General features: G+C 34.7%; 1 protein-coding gene across 1 annotated transcript in view; it reads left to right on the top strand.

Moving 5' to 3' along the window:
* The window catches only part of LOC106881622 (uncharacterized), a 136,314-nt gene that overhangs the window by 42,797 nt on the left and 74,592 nt on the right, over positions 1–18,925 (top strand). Inside the window, exon 2 of the mRNA XM_089358941.1 lies at positions 13,620–13,817. Coding sequence (XP_089215067.1) covers positions 13,620–13,817 — 198 coding nt within the window. The remainder of the gene's footprint in view (positions 1–13,619; positions 13,818–18,925) is intronic.

Below are 18,925 nucleotides of genomic sequence, written 5' to 3'. Positions count from 1 at the left end.
CTGCTCCAAGAAGTGGTGGCGGTGGTGGTGGTGGTGGTGGTGGCGGTGGTGGTGGTGGTGGTGGTGGTGGTGATGGTGGTGGTGGTGGTGGTGGTGGTGGTGGTGGTAGTGGCGGTGGTGGTGGTGGTGATGGTGGTGGTGGTGGTGGTGGTGGCATAATTGTGGTAAAGATGGGAGTAATGATGATGGCAATAGTGATGGGTGGTCGTGGTAATGGTGAATGAGGTAGGGGGTGTGATGGTGATAGTAGTGATGTTTGATTGCAGTAACAGTGTTTGTGGTGGTGGCGGTGGTGGTAGTGGCGGCGGCAGCGGTGGCGGTGGTGGTGGTATTGGTGGTGGTGGTGGTGACGGGGTAGGGGTAATGATGATAGTAATGGGTGTTGGTGTGTGTGTGTGTAAGCGGGAGCGGGATAATGGTGGTGGAAGCATTGGAGGTGGCATAGCAATCGGTTCATCTTTAATATAATGGTTTCAAGCAATTACACTGCACCAGTGGATTGGCCAAACATTTATGGTCTCCCACTATATTGCCCAGAAATCTTAAGTTCCCCTCACTTCATTCATCTGCTCCTCTTTCATGGCTTTCATTTTCCATCTTCCTGCCGAGAACCCCAGGTCAGCCAGTCAACAACATAAATATTTTCATTATCCCTTCTACCCAGAATTTGTCTTCTAATTAAGTTGTTGAGCCTTGTTGTTGTAGTTGTCGTTATTCTTGTTATTGCTGTTATTGAATAGCTCCTGGTAGCTCTGCTCTAACAGCTTAACTGTAAATTGGTTGCTGGTGGCTTAAATACTTGTGGCTGTCCATATCCTCTGTTATAAAACTCAACACACTTTTCTCTTTAGTCTTTCCTCCCCAGAAATGAAACCATCTGGCATTTCTTCTTTGCCTACATTTGTCCTGCAACATTGACCTACAAACCTGCTAAACATCAACTACATCAGTCTTGGAGGCCCATCTCCTTCCAAATGACTTATTAAAAGAAAAAAAAAAACACTAGTGAATTCTAGTTTCTCTTCTTCCCATCACACCTACTATCATTTCCAAAATTGTAATTTGAAATTTTGAAGTTGTAGGTTAAATGCTAGCAATTAAATCTCATTTTTTAAATTTGTCTTTCTTTGTTGGTCCAAAATGTTTTAATCAGTCAGTCAAAAGGTAAATCCAGTAAAAGTTCTCGTGTACCTTTGCCAAAATCTAACCATTGGTTCTTGACAGATTGAAATCATTTATGACTCACATCCACCAATATAATTCAGATATTCTGTATCACACTCCACCAATTGTACCTGGATCTCAACTTCATTAAATCTCCCACAAATTACACTCTTCTGTCCCACCACCTCGTAAAAGAGGGACACATTGATTAATGTACTCCTAGATATGTAATGCCCAGTAAAAGAATGAGATGACCGTAGCAAGAATGTCTCATATTGGTCTGATAAGTAAAGGCTATCTTGAGATTAAACAATACCAGCAGATGAGGGAGCCTCTAGGTAATTGCTTAACCTATGAAAAATAGCGACTTAAAGCCCCTTTAAATGTCTGTCTAATAATGGCTAATACAGTTTAAGCTATTCAAGGCACACTATTGCTAAAAATAAGACAGAATGCTCATTGTTGGCTTGCCTTTGATCACAATAGGGCCTGCTGGGATCAGGGTCAACCTGGAACTGAACAACAATTACAATAACAATAAAAAACAACAATAACAGCAGATACTCTGTCATTCAACAGATTAGCAAATCTAAAAGCCATAACAGAAATAAGTGCATTAATATTCATATTACATAACTCTTGAAGATTATTCCCCCAAAATAATCTTAGTAAATTTCTTTATGTATCTATAAGCTCCATTCACTGAAACTTGCAGTCCCACTGGCATATTATATAACCTCCTCCTGCTTCTTCTGCTGCCAGTACTCCAGCTCCTACCCTTCTGAACCAGTAATTTACCATTAAATTTAGTTCAGAAAAGCATGTGGTTTCAGGTTTAATCCTAATCTGCAACACCTTCAATAAGAGCCATCTTTTATAGCCCCCGGTCCAATTAATAATGTGTGAGTTAGTTTGGTTAGCAGAAACCTACACCTGCTAAATGCATGTGTGTGTGTGTGTGTGTGTGTGTGTGTGTGTGTGTGTGTGTGTGTGTGTGTGTGTGTGTGTGTGTGTGCATGTGCATGTGCTTGTGTTTGTTTTTAAATATAACAAAGATTTATTGATAGTAAGACTCAATACAAAAGGCAGAGCCAAATTTTATAAAACTCATTTTGACTGCTAAGACTTTAAGTTTTTACCTGACCAGTTTATTCATCTAGTTACTTGTTGGATATACCTCCAGGTGAAATTTGCATTCCAGGCAAAGATAATTTTCTATGAATATGCACACATACTCATTACTATTATTACTACTGTTATGAACCTGCTAGTGATGACGATGACAATAACAATGACAACAATGATGACAATGGCAATTTTGATCATAGTAAAGACTTCTTTTCCTGCACTATTGAAAAAAATGAGTTATAATGAGGGGCTCCAATTACAGCATTCACAAAACTCTACCTATTACAACACAATTCCTAACCGTCATTCCCGATAAATCAAAATCTCTCTCTACTTCACTCTAAAAACTCCACCCAATAGAATCCAAGGGCTCTTCTCATTGCAATGCCAATCTCCACCCTATCTAGCAAAAGGTCTCCATCATCTACAATCCAATTGGACTACCCACTACACCCACAAAACTTCTCCCATCATAAAAGCAAGCTCCCTTGTATAATCCAAATGCGCCACCCTCTAAATCCATCTGAGAGCTCTTCCCATCTCAATATCAAACATTCCCAATACAATGTAAAAGCTTTCACCCTTTACAGTCCAATAGGTCCACCCAATACAATCACAGAGCTCCTCCCATCATGATATCAAACTCCACCCACTACAATCTAAAGCTTATTTTCTATTATATTTAACCCAGTATACATTATATTATTAGTAACTACATCACTCGCCATGTAAAACAGCAGTTTCACTTACAAGACATAACTAATGCTGGAATGACATTTAAAGCTTGTTCTCCTAACTTGACTGTTGTTTTTTAAGACCTCTTCTTCCTTTACACCTGACAACAAGTTTGTTAATCTCTTTTATATTGCAGTATTAAATAAAATATATAGTATATTAATTCTTTCAATAATGCCCTTCCCTTCCCGAGTCTGCTTCTGGTTTGATATTAACAAACTGTGAAACCACCCATATTAAGATTTTCATATTCAAACTGAAATCTTGATCAAAATATTTTTAATGCAAATATGATGATGTGAGCTTTCTGTAAGTAAACATTAGTTTTTTGGTTACGTTCCAAATGCCAGTTTAATACATCAATAAATAATGAGTTAACAAAGAATTCTCTATGTGGTATAACAGCCAACTAGAAATAGTAGCCAAACCTTTAAATCACATTGTCTTTAAGTGGGGAAAATGGATCTATTACATTTATGTCTGTAAAGAAATAGGATGGTCATATTTTGAACATTTTTGATCAATGGTCTACTGGATGTGACAAGTAATAAATTACTTGAGCTGAACAAGTAGTAAATTAAAATGCTATCACTCACTCCATATCCATGATTATTTTGAAAATTAATTGAAAATATAAGCAGCTCAAATGTTAGAAATGCGTCTATAAAAAGCTTAAGGACATAGACTTGTAAGAACTGTCTTGAATATTGGTTACTATTCTTTACACTCTAAATACAAATCCTGAAATGGGTTGACTGTTATTTTCTTCTCTCTGGGGTCAATTAACCCTTTAGCATTCAAATCACTCTCAAATGTAATGTTTGTTTATTCACATTGCTTTGAATTAATCATGCATTATCTTGTACCTTTGAGATTTCAATGATGTGATTGTTTCTTTTAGAATGACATTGTAGGGTAGGTGTGAGAGGTCCAATAGAGCTGGTTCGAACATAAAACTGATAAAATATTTGGATCAGATATGGTCAGCTTAAATGCTAAATGGTTAAAATTGTACCAGATGTTTTATTTGAGAGGTCAGTTCAATGAACTAAACCTTTGCCCATTATAATTACTCGTGCTAATTAATGTGAGAAATGATTGTACTCCTCCAAAAATATAGGGCTTTCTTTGCACCAATAAAAAAAATCATTACATGCAGTTGTCTCCAGTTTTCCTCCTCTTTTCTTTTCTTCTCCCCTACATCTCCACCTTAAAAGAGTTTCAGCTATCTGAGTTGCTATTTTGTTAGTATAATGTGTGATATGTCAGCTACTGGCATCTTATTTATTGATGCTACATGTAGCCAAATATTCTTTTGTCTTTATACTTTTTACATTTTTCATTCACTGGACTGTGGTCCTGCTATTGCACCACCTTGAAGAATTTCATTGAATAAATCACCCACAGTATTTATTTCTTTAAAAATTTTGTACTTATTTTATTAGGCTCTTTGGCCAAGCTTCTAAGTTTCAAACACATACACAAACCAACACTGGTTGTCAGGTGATGAGGGACAAGCACAAAAACATACATGCACATACATTATACACACACACGCACACACACACATATATATGTATGTATGTACGTACGTATGTATGTATGCATGAATGTACATATGTATGCATGTATGCATGTATGTATGTATGTATGTATGTATGTATGTATGTACGTATGTATGTATGTGCATGTGTATACTGATGCAAGTACTTGAACAGTATGTATTTTATCAGCCCTATCACTTGTGGATGTGATTGCCGATTCACAAACACTCATAGACCTTGTAAATTTCCTTTTGAAAAACAAGTCTAGAGTTATTTGCTTAGAGGAAACTTTTTTCACTCTCTATTAATTTCTCGGTAACACGCAGAAGCGTTTGTCATGGTAGTAGAAACTTTTGCACTTTATTCAAAATTTGGATCTTGTGCCTGAAAAGTTTATTATAAAACAACACTTGTAAACCTGGGATCTCGTAAAGTGGGCCCTCAGAAAGTGAGGTATTACTGTATTATCTATCTGATATAAATTGTCTATGTCAGATCATTCTGTATTAAAACAAAAATATTTTATGTGAATTATCATAAAATGTAGGAAATTGTCATCTTATGCAGCAAGTCTGAAACCAAACAGACATTTTAAGAGAAAATATTTTTCATCTTATGTTGTGATGTATACAGTGTTGATTGGACTAGACAAGTAAAAAGTAAGAATATTATAAGTAGACAATGAGTATTAGATAGATTTTGTTCTGAAATGATCCAATATTTAATACTCACTGTTTGGTCTTAAAATACACTTATTTTCTTTAATTTAGCATAATTAATTATAAATATTGCAATGCATCAAAGTAAGGCTTAAATCATCTATTTTGTTCTAGTCTTGCTGTTTAAGACCAATTTCATATTTTTTTTTTTTTTACTTTTTACCTAATATTGAAAACTGATTTGGCTGCAGAGAAAAGAAGTAAAACTATTTTACATTCATAACTTTACAAAGGACATTGGTGACATTGAAGACAGAAAAAGGTTACCTCAGTAATAAGTGTGAAATGTCTTGTTGTCTTATACTCTTTTAACTGTTTCAGTCATTTGACTGTGGCCATGCTGGAGCACTGCTTTTAGTCTAGCAAATCAACCCCAGGACTTATTCTTTGTAGGCCTAGTATTTATTCTATTGGTCTCTTTTGTCAAACCGCTAAGTTATGGGCACGTAAACACACCAGCATCAATTGTCAAGCAATGTTGGTGGGGAAGTGTGGACAAACACACACACACACACACACACACACATACATATACGACAGCCTTCTTTCAGTTTCTATCTACCAAATCCACTCACAAGGCTTTGGTCGGCCTGAGGCTATAGTTGAAGACACTTGATCAAGGGACCACGCAGTGGGAATGAACCCAGAACCATGTGGTTGGTAAGCAAGCTACTTACCACACAGCCACTCCTGCGCATATGCACTGTCACAAATTTTGGCACATGGTCAGCACTTTTAGTAGGAAGAAGGATTAGTCAATGACATTGACTCACCAGTACTTGACTTCTACTTTATTTTATGACCCTCAAAAGGATTAAAGGTAAAACTGACCTTGAAGTGGAGGGAGGGATTCCTTTTCTTATTAGTCAACCTCTATAATCATGCTAATTATTCACAATGGCCTAGCCTGTCTACTTCAGGGATGTACAGCTCATTTCTGCAAACTGCAGCAACACTCTAATATACTATAGGTGGGTGAGTTGATTGGGTAAGTGTACAACCATCTGATTATTGGTGGTCATTTAATGCCCTTAATGTTATATGGTACTATTCACCTAACTGCAGGTAGATTCCAAATTAGGAAATGACTCAGGTAATAACAATGGCACTAGCAATAGGGAATGCTTCAATAGTTTTCAGTGTTGTTTCATGCTTTTCTGAAAGCCTTAGTAATGTAAGTGCAATGATTATAATTGAAAATGGAGACAAACTCCTGTCTGCAAACAGGAGTTCACTTCTCAGTATTCACTTTACGGACAACTTTGCTTTTCTTTTCTGTAAGTCCATTAAACCAAGGTTAGTACCATATTGGGAAAAGTTATTCAGTTGTGGAACAACCAATTCCTTATCAGGCATGAAACACTACAAGATATTTAAAAAGTCCCTGAAACCTCTAGCACTAAAACTTTTAATAGTTTCTGACAACTATCATATCTTTCTTGCTTTCAAAATACTTAAAAACCTATTTAAAGCACAACTCAAATCTTTGCCATTCCAAAAATTCTATTTAAACAAATAAATACAAGAGTGGATGGGGCCAGATATTTTCCTTATCTTTCTCATTCTGAATAATATTGTAAAATTTAAATAAATTACTAAAATAGTACTGTAACATTTTTTTTTTTTTTTAATTGCAAGCACGTACATTTCTCTTTAATTACAACTTCTTCATTACACTCTTTTCCTTACCCTCACCTTTCACTTCCATCACCATCATCACTGCATCAATTACTGCCTCCTTGCCTCATCAGTATTACTAACCTTCCACTTTATGTTGTCAAATTATCTTGTATATAAATTTTAAATGTTGTTTATCTTCTCACACCCACCGTCATCATTTTATTCATTAAACTGGATCTAAACTCTTCATCACCCATACTCAGGCATTTTCACATTTTCAAATGATCTCCAAAGACACATCTAACATATCATGCTCTGATATTTAGGTTTAAGCCAGAACCAGCAAGTTTATATTCTACACACCACTCCCATCCTAAACCTTCCAGTCATCAGATATAATCTGATGAATTCTTCATTAGCACAAACAACAAGAAAAATATAAGCTGCCATCATCTATCTTATCAAAACTTGCCATATTTTGAGATTTTTATGTTTATTTTTATGAGGGGATATTTACAACCCTCATAAGTTATTTTGACATTTTTGAAATATTATTTTCATTAATAAGTACATTTAACACAAGTTTTGTTCCTCTTAAGAACTATTCAAAATTGATTCAAAATTGATTCAAAATTCATTCACAGTCTATTAGACTCTTCTGACCCTTCTAGTTTCATTTTTATTTCAATCTGTTCTTTTTATGACTTCTATAGTTCACAAGTTCATTAGGTTCAGTAATATTAAGAAATTGAAAAAGAAATCTCTGGTTAAGATGTCGATATGATCTAGGAACATTATTTTCCATGCAGAAGAAATCAAATACTCCATGGACCTAAACAGCCACCTCATAACTTAGTTTAATGCCTCCACCTGGTACTTAACGAAGTCGATAGCATGCATTAAAAATAAGCCTCTGATTCTACCTTTGCATCTGTTTTAGTTGCAGACATTGATATACAAATGTTCAGATTGGAGATCGATAAAATCAATTTAAGAGAGCTTGAATTATGGGTACAAACCTTCTTCCCATGAATAACTCAAAGAGAGTAAAAGCTCAAACAGTTACACATCAGATTTACAGTAAATATGCTATTAACAGCAATAAACTTGGTTATTAAATGCTTTTACCCCAGATATAATACACTGAAGGATGTAAACAAACCATTAAGTTTGAAGAACATGAAGGAATGTAACATAAATAAATTTGGCTTTTAGATTGGTGTAAACATAAAGACGTACAAATACAGAAAAATGTATGTATGCACACATACATGAATATACATATATATTCATTGATATACATATATATGTATGTATATACTGTATATACATACATATATACACACATATATTTATTGTGTATTCATTTTACATCAGCTTTTCCAGGCTAGCATGGGTTACACAAATATTTAATTGAAACATTGTTTTACAGCCAGATGCCCTTCCTATTATAAACTCTCACCTATTTTTTGAGTAGAAAAACTCTTATTTCAAACTTCTTCAAAGATGCAAAGCTAGCATAAGATTTGTTGACAGAATAAGTGACATTGACTGTATTTATACATAGCTCATGACTTTTGTAAACAAACACATGCACAAGTTTTCACACAGTGGGACTGAATCTAAAACTAAAGATTAGAGAAGTGAAATTCTCAGATACAGCATCATCTGTGCTTATCTATCTGTCTGTATTGTGTGTTCATTTCTTCTTTGCATCTGTTTTGCTGCTTTTCTTTACACGAAATGAGAAGATACGTTGCGGAAGTGTTATTTTAACAAGTTATATCTATTTATCACCCTAAGAGACAGAACTGTATTGCCGGATGCTCCTCAACCAGTTGTTAAGTATCCCATCCATGAGGGATTGATGCTAGACATGTCAAAACAACTGTCATGATTAATAAAACTTCTATCTTACGTCTTTCATTTACCATGCATATATGTGTATATATATATATATATATATATACATACATACAGGTGAGGGAACAAGTGAAAGAAAGAAGAAGTCTACACGTTATAATTTGAACTCAGAACGTAGCAGCAGACGAAATACTGCTAAGCATTTCGCCCGGCGTGCTAACGATTCTGCCAGCTTCAAGTTATTAGATATTAAGTTATTAAATATTTTAAAAAAAACATGGGGCATAATAGCTGTGGGTTCAAAGAACAGGATTACTGACCACGAGGAGTCCTGGGTTGAAAACCTCACAACAACTGTGGTTATGCTATGTCAATTAATTAATTCATTAGTTTGTCTGCCTCAATCTTCCCTGCCTCACAACACATCCTCTGTTAGTTCATAGTTTTATGATTAGCAGAAATAACAGATACTGGGAAGTTGAATTCCCAAAATTCCAATAATAATATACCATTCCATCTAAGCAAACAGTGAGATACACACACACACACACACACACACACACACACACACACACACATGCACAGACACTCATGTACACATGCCATACACATACACATATGTATATATAAGCATGCACATACCTACACATATATATATGCATGTGCACATGCAGACACACGTACATATGTCTATTGAGAAACATTCATATACAGACATGTACACATGAACTAACTTACTACATATACATATATGAACACACACATACACACATGTATATATATATATATATATATAGCAAAAAGCTATATATAAGCAAAAAGCTTCCTACATCCACATCATTGAACCTTTGTCCATACAGGAAATGAACCATGGCTCAGGACAAATGGTAACCTGTTGGTGCAAAATCTGGACTGTAAACAGTTTGAGGTAGCATGTCTGGTCCCACAAGTCCATCAAGTTTGCACTTAGGGACATTGGCAGTATGTGCTGGGACATTGTCATGTTGTAGAAGTGCACATCTTAAACTGACCATTGCTGAGTAGTGGGCTTCCAAAGTATCATATACTCACAAGATCACCATCTGGGACAAGCTCAAAGTGCAACACCCTCTTGAAATTCCCCTAAACACAAAATATGACCCTCTGTTTGATTACAGGTTCTGAAGTTTGTTTGGGACAAAGTCACTGACTTCTCTTGATAGGATTATGTAAATAGGTCAATTTTTCAAGTTGTTTGCAAAAGTTCACATGTTATTGGGGTCAGTCATTGGTCAGTTCCTGGGGAATTTCTCAACAATGCCTGTTTACAAGGCCAAGTTATGGAGGTGTTGATTGATGGTTCTTTATGAAGGAGCGAGTTCTGTCAACAATGTATGGGTGTTTGTGCTTGGCTGTTGTTCAACCCTTTCAAGCAAGGCTTCGTCTCCCAAAACAGAAGGTCCCTCTGACTTTGTTTTATCTCCAAGGCTAGTGTCATCTTTCTCGAAATATCTGAACCAGTTTTCTGGGCCTTCCACATCATTAGTTTCTTTTGCCACTGCCCTTGCACTCAGTGCTTCTTTTTCCACAGGGAGCATAAAATGGTTTTAATTACCATTTTGCACCATTCATCATCAAAGCTCTAACATAAAGAACAAACAATTCAGCTGGGATTGGCCAATAAGTTATATCAAATTAATGATATAACATGGAGATACAATTTGCCAAATATCATCAGTGAAAATCTGAAAAAACTTCTGGCTCAATCTGGTGTAAGACCACAAGGAAGCTTTAATGTGATCATTCAACTTTCTAGAAATAGCAACCAAATCTCTCTCAAACAACATTTTATTTCATGTTGCTCCAGTCCACTCAGCTAGCAAAAATGGGTAGTACCTGTATTTCAAAGGGCCAGCCTTGTCACACTCTGTGTCACCCTGAATCTCCCTGAGAACTACATTAAGTGTACACGTGTCCATGGAGCGTTCAGCCATCTGCACATTAATTTCACGAGCAGGCTGTTCCATTGATCAGATCAACTGCAACCCTCATCAATGTAACCGACAGAGTGCCAGTAATGGCTATAGTAGTTCTAAATGGTAGAAGTACTTTATTAGTAACTATTTTTTCCATACATCATTCTATGATGCTCTCAGACACATCTTCAATCATGTCCCCTGGCGTTATCTGGTGTTTCAAGTCTTTCAACAATCAGACACCCTAACCCAGGGTAAGCCAACGAAGGTCAATCGAACCCCAGTATGTATCCTGTTAGTACTATACCTAATAGCACTGCTCCTTCTAGGGCTTGTACCTCACCATCCACAGCTACCTTAAGACAATATTTGCTGCCCTCACAGCTAAATTAATCATGCAAAATATATAGCTAGTAGTGCAAAAGAAATATCACACACGTAGAGAAATAAACTCCTGATTTCAATAATTGCCATTTTCGTTTGATATCGGCTTTGAATATTTCTTTGAATTATGCAATGGAATGGGAGGTGGGGTGTGCCATGAATTTAGCTCTTATTTTTAAAAAAATTTATAAAAGATTTGTCTTCTTCCTTTTTTTACCTCTTGCCAACAAAGACCATTACTTCTTTGATTCTAGAGTTTATATTCCAAGATCTTATTTGTTAATCTAAGAACAGATCTCTCTTTAAATTTTTGAATTTTTTCAATGTTGGAATCTGATGGGCCATTTCTGTTTTTTTACTTTTTAATTCTAATTATTTTGTTTTTGCTTTGTTTGTTTGAGTGGGTGGGCGTATTTTAGTTTAAATTTTTCCTTGCAGAATTGTAAAACATTTTAATCTTGAGCAAAAAATGGAAAAGTACTGCATAAACTACGGCTAAAACAAGGAAAAGACAAGATAATGAAGATCGATCTGGAACTAAACAACAACAATATTTAATCTCTCCTCATGTTAATTAGATCTTTTTATTATAGAATTCTAGAATAATGATTGCAGGAACTTTCTCTTTTGGAACTTAGTTATAGTTATAGAAGGCAAGGAACCACCAGTAATATATAATGGCTATTGTTTGCGAGCACAAACAGAATATTAGTTTCAGTTAGCAAATTTTCAGCAAATTTATATGTATACAACTTAACAAATACTCTCTGAGTGGTTCTACACTCTCTGAGTGGTTGGCGTTAGGAAGGGCATCCAGCTGTAGAAACTCTGCCAAATCAGACTGGAGCCTGGTGTTGCCATCCGGTTTCACCAGTCCTCAGTCAAATCGTCCAACCCATGCTAGCATGGAAAGCGGACGTTAAACGATGATGATGATGATGATGATGATGAATGTGAGCAGGTAAGCTGCCGTTTGCCCATCAGTCATTTTTATCACACTCTATTATCCAACCATATCATAATACAAATAGATACAGAGTGTGCAGTGGTAGTTCAGAACAACTGCAACAGTATTTCATGAGAGGAGACTGAAAAATTAGTTTCCCATTATGGTCCACAGTTATATAATTGAGTTTAATATTTATGAGGAATTCAAGGCAGTAAGTGGGCAGAAATGTTAGCATGCTGGGCAAAATGCTTTGCAGTATTTTGTCTGTCTTTACATTCTGAGTTCAAATTTTGCCTTGGTCAACTTTGCTTTTCATCTTTTCAAGATTGATAAATTAAGTACCAGTTGCATTATGGGGTCGATGTACTCGACTGGCACCTTCCCTAAAATTTCTGACTTTTTGCCGAGAGTAGAAAAGAATATTTATGAGGAATTTACCAACTTAAATGACCAACTAATCTTTCCACAGCTCGGTATATAATCATCAGTGTGAGCCACATCTATTGATGATCGCAGTATTTCTCTCAGTGCAGTTGACCTAATTACACCATTGGAAGATCAGGAGGGATGGAGAGAGATAATCAGGTTGGCTTGGGTAATCAGCCTCACTGGATGGTGTCTCGATAAAAAAGCAAAAAAAAAAAATGATAAACTTTAAAAAAAAGTCCAATTCATAGGTTAATACAGCAAGAAGCAGCAACATCTAAATATTCTCTTCTCCTCTAGGCACAGGGCCCGAAATTTTTCGGGAGGAAGCCAGTCGATTAGATCGGCTCCAGAATGCAGCTGGTACTTAATTTATCAACCCTCGAAGGGATGAAATGGTGTAGATGCATGTAGGTGGTGGGCAAATATGGATGGGGAGAGTAATGGGAAAACTCCGGAATATATTCCTTAACCATTGATACTATATAAACTGAACATAACAGATACTCTGAAATATAAATTTTGCCTGGAACAATCACCAGTATCATTGTCATCATCATCATCAAAATTGTTGCCATCTCCATAGCCATGAACATTATTGTTGTCATCGTCATCATCATCATCATCATCATCATCATCACCATTGTTGTTACCCACACACACCTTCTTTTACGTCTATTATCAACTTCTTTACACTAACGAAGTCCATCATTAATTTTCTCAGACTTCAGTTTCTTTATATTCATATCACATATAAGAAATTCTTCTAATGTCATGTATGGTAATGAAAGAGTTAAATATACAAATTCATACACTTTTCTCATTAATCCTACTTCAATTATCACTTAATTAATTCCAAAGTTTTTGTTTTTTCTCTCTGATATATATATATGTATATATTCTTATATTTCTATATTCTTATCATCTATGTCTTAATATAAATATGTGGTTATTTAAATGGAATAATATCTCATGTCATACATCTGAATTATGAATTTGCTTGTCTGAATGTTTAAGACAAATATCTGAAACTTTTATCGCATACCAAATTTTATTAATTTTATATGTATATATATATTATATATATTTACTACAACAAACTTTCTTTTTCTTCTTTCTTTGTTCCCACTAGGCTCTGTTGATCTCCTCGAGGCAGTGAACATTCAAAGTCACACTGGAAAAGCAGACAACATTGTAGCTGATACAGGCTTCTGTCCACAACGGGTACAATCAGATGGTGGTGATCCGGAGAAGGGTATCCCTGATGTAGCATACTATTTTAGTGCTGATTCCAACTTGCTTAGTGTTAAAGCTGAAGATGTCTTCAAAGGTATGGCAAGCTTTTCTTCATTTACTTCTTCCATTTATACTCATTAAAGAATCTTTTATTAATTAATGATTTTCTCAATGTGGATGAGAACACATTTTCTAGTGGTAGTTATTCACAAAATGGTTTTTATTGCATATCACTGTTTCTAAAGAATAGTTCTGTTGATTACTGGTTTCTAGTGGAAGATCACTGATTCATTGCATTTCTGATGGCAGAAATTGTTAAGGAAGTACCTGTTACTCAGTTCAGAACAAGTATTACAAGAGATATGGTTTGCAATGCACCAGCTTGTCTGCTTTCTTACTGGTATTTACACCCTTTGATGATATAGATCAGTGAATGCTATACACATACACACATATATATATATGTGTGTATGTGTGTATATATATAGTTGGGTTGGCTGGAAAGGTCGTGCTGATTTTTAAAGGAAAGAAAACGATCAATAAATACTTGCCATTACATTTTTAATCAACGAAATATGAACCATTTTGTTGCACAATGCGTCTCCATCTTTCCTTTAACTTGGAAATACCCTCTTCCCAGAATTGAGGTGGTTTCATGGCAAATAAGTCGAAAGGTAAGCTACTATAAATCGGCACGAACTTTCCGGACAAGCCAATATATAGTTGGGTTGGCTCAGTCCTCATTTCCTTGTCAGTCTGGCCAAGCAGCATGTCCTGAATATTGTGGCCATGTCATTGTCATGTACTATGGTTGGTGCATGTTTTTACCATTTCTCACACATTTTCATATCAAAGTCTTGAAATATTTCTGGAATGGGACAATTGAGCACAGCCATTTGGATACTGATGATTCGGCATGGCTGACTGGACATTCAAGCTGTTATTATGACACACAGGGATATATGCACATGCAGATAAAAGAGTGAGAGAGGGGGGGGTGGAAAGAGAGGGAGGGAGAGAGAAGTGGGAGAGAAAGACATTATAATTTATTAATTTGAACATGGTTGACATAAACACTTATCCTCTCCTCACATCCATTAACTGAGTGTGAGGTGGAGGAGTACAAGAAAAATATCAGAGCATCGGATGTCAAATAAGTCAGTGTTGAATCAGTGATTCCAAAGATGCAGCACCAAAATGGTTCTGCCAAAGTATCTCATGCCTACATATTTCCTAGTGGACATATTTGCCAACTTGATCATCTCTGTGAATTTAATGGGGATCAATAAAGATTGGGCAGCTGGAAATGATGAGGTTGGATGTTTCAATGTACTGGTTGCAAGGCCTGCACTTGTCATTAACATATTTTTCCAGTTTATTTTGCCCTGTTATTATTTATGGGTAGATAATCCTTATCTACAGCCTGGCCTTCTGTTTATACTTTTAGTTCAGAACTTTTGAACCATTGCTTGCTTTCATTCTGACTTATTTCATCTGTCAGGTCTTTTGAGATATGGAGAATTTATGCCTCTATGTTTGTTTACAGAATATTTTGGAATCTTTTGTGTTTTTCTTTTTTTTTATGTTGTTGTTGTAGTTATTTTTTAACCATTTCTATAGTTTTTTTTGTCTTTAACTTAATATTTCTCCTCAGTGTTGTTAGTTATAATTTATTGTTCCCATATATAAAGAAAAATGCTGGATTTTTTTGTTGTTTTCTTCATATTTCTTTATAACACTAATTAGTTTTCCTGTTCTACTATTGTTATTTTGTACTAGTTTTCTATTTGCATCAGGTCTTATCCCTCTTGTGTATAGGATAAGTATATTCTATCTATATCAGCTTTGGAATGATAGCTTCAAGATATGTTTTGTAGTTTCTTGGTCATTCTATCTAAGCTCATAATTTATTATATGAAAGCTGTAGTTTATAACTGGCATACCTAACACACACACACACACATTTATATATACACTTATTATCTTATTTTTAATATTAAATTTGATTTTAATATTACATTAGTTCTTCTACTGAACTCTTTCTAAATTTCTCCTTCATTTCTGTGTGTTGTACTTTATCAGTTTATTTTACTCTTAAATATTTGTATTGGTGGTTCTGTTCTGATTTCTCTAATTTTAGTATCTGTATCAGACCTAATTTTCTCACTTTTAGTTAATTTGTCTCTTATAGTATCTCTGACACAAGCTCAAGTTTTAGATTTTCCAGCCGGGGTATTCACCCTTATAAATAGTTGTAAGTCATCTTTATAAAGTATATAGATACTTTATAGTTTGTTTGAACCAGTTATAACTACAGTGGTTTCATTCAGCAAATTTGCAAATGGAGTTGGAGCTCTATAAATGAACAGAAGAGATAATGAAATTCCTAAGGAGATTCCTCTTCTTGTCGTAGGTATCTTATTTAATTATCTTCTCTTTACCTTGAAAAGATATTGCTATTTTTTATTTTGATCTGGTTAAAGTTTGAAGTACTTTGTTAATAAAAGAGTTGCTTTATAATAACGACACCATTCTTCATAAATGTGATATTCTGTAAAAAAAAAATGCATTTCAATAATCAACCTAAACTTTGCTAGGCTTAGTTTTCCTATCTTTACTGTTTTACATAATAGTTCAATTAACCTGTAGCTGCTCTTTATAACCAGATATCCCTTTCCATTATTCTTTCATAGTGTTTTTAGATCTTATTTATTGTAAGTGGCCATCTCTATTGTATTACCTTCTTTTGTGGAGTCTTATGTATTCTATGCATGGTAGGCCATGTTATAATGATTCCATTCATTCATGTGAGATCTTTTTCATTTTTTTACTCATAGTCAGTTGTTTATTTTACATGGATATTCTTTCTATGAGTTGTTTCATTTCAATGTTTGAGATCTTATTATTTATTATAAGTGAGCGTGAATTTATATTTGTGCACACTTCATTCTTGTTTTCTCTGCAGCGCATACATCTCTTCATGTCTTGCCTCTTCATGTTGGATATAAAATTGATGTGTAATAGGAATGTCAGACTTCAAAGTAATCTTCATTGGCTCAATGTTAGCTTGTAATTTTATTTTAATTTTGGACACTAGCAGTAATAGATGAGTCTTTCTATTTGAAGGTAAACTATTAAGAAGACACTGCTTCTAAGCCACATCTTATATTATTTTTATATCTTGATCACAATAATCTCATGCTAGGAATTTCCTTACACATTCTCACTCAACCAGTCGTGTCTTCAATGTTAATTAATTTATCCCTGAAATTTATTTGGTTTAATTGCATTAGTTTTGCTTTACAGTCATATTATTTTGTTTCATTATCCTCGGTGCTCATGTGTTATTGAATTCTATATGCTTATATGCTATTTAAACAATATATGTAAGAAGTATATGCAATAATCATTCTGTGTTTGTCTGGAACTAAACATCAAATATTACAAACAACCACAATTGTAAAATGCAGCTAATGATATAAACTTGTGTTTATCATAATTCTCCTACATTTACTACATATAAATCACAACCTGTAAAGTACGAAGAACACTTGCAAGCAAAGCACTGCACTGGAAGCAGACTGGCTGATGATAATCTATATTGGGCTCTGAACTCAATAGTAGCAGACATACATCTAATTATACACACACAACACACACACACATCATCATCATCATCGTTTAACGTCCACTTTCCATGCTAGCATGGGTTGGACGATTTGACTGAGGACTGGTGCAACCGGATGGCTACACCAGGCTCCAATCTAATTTGGCAGAGTTTCTACAGCTGGATGCCCTTCCTAACGCCAACCACTCAGAGTGTAGTGGGTGCTTTTACGTGTCACCCGCACGTATATATATATATATATATGTATATATATGTATATATATATATATATATATATATATATATATATACAATTGCAGCATGGAAGGTGTTTATAAGCCATTTAAAAGCACACAAAAACCATTAGATTCACTTCAACATTTAAATTTAATTTTTGCCAAAATATTTTCGTCGCTTTGAGACCGCGACCTGTTCACTGACAAAATTCCATGCTGCATTTCATATATATATATATATATATATATATATATATATATATATATATATATATATATATATATATATATATATATATATATATATACACACACACATATAGTAGTATATACACATAAGCACTAACACTCACTCACACATATATATAATACTCATGTATATGCAAATATCCATAATTACATGCATATCCACATGCATTCATGTATGTATGTGTATATATGTATGTGTGTACTACAAGTTCATGATGGAAAGAAGTCAACCAATCAGATAAAGATATAAATCTAATTAACGACAAGACCAGGTGGGAACTCAATCTCATTAATTTGTCTCTCACTTTATACCATCAGCATATGTTCATTATATTTTAATTACACACACACACACACATGTATTTATACACATGAACACACATGCATACCTAGGTATATATATATATATATATATATATACGGTTTAGATATAGATTCAAGGTTTGAATATGGTACTTATGCGAAGGTACCCGAATATCGCATCCCAAAAGATGGGTGATTAAAAATCAAACAATAAGCAACACGGATTTCAAAAGTGATTGCAGTACGCACGTTTCATGCTACTTCAATTTATTTAAGTAATGTGAGCATTACCCTAAATGCAATATGAAGAGCAATCTTCAGCTGCACGAAAATGTAGAAAATGTAGAAAAAAGACATATTATAAATGTGGCAACATATTAAATCCAAGTGGGAGAGAGCATATATAAAATCCAAATGTGAGGAAGAATATATAAGTCCATCTTGACATAGCGGGGTCTATCAGGCTAGTAATTGATTCTATACAAAAGTTTTAACTGTCTCAGAATTCTATTGTTTCTTATCTAGTGGTGATAGCAAAGGGACAATTACTTCTAAAGAGAGGGAAGGTGTAAGCAGTATGCATGGACAAGGCTATAAAAGTATTAGAATCTAGAGGTTTCACTGGTCATAGTAGTATCAGGTCATTTTATTACTATCAAAATGTTGAGGAATTATAGCCCTAGGTATATGGGTCAAATAGGTTTTTTACTTTTAGTCTGAATAGGGTAACAGTATAGTGGTACAGACAACAACAGAACATTAGTTAAAGTTCTGTTGTTGTCTGTACCACTATACTGTTACCCTATT

Source organism: Octopus bimaculoides, chromosome 10, assembly GCF_046866305.1.
Source record: "Octopus bimaculoides isolate indiv1 chromosome 10, ASM4686630v1, whole genome shotgun sequence".
In the NCBI taxonomy this organism is placed as follows: domain Eukaryota; kingdom Metazoa; phylum Mollusca; class Cephalopoda; order Octopoda; family Octopodidae; genus Octopus; species Octopus bimaculoides.
Note: the sequence above shows the minus strand (reverse complement) of the source record. Positions and strands in the feature narration are given on the sequence as shown.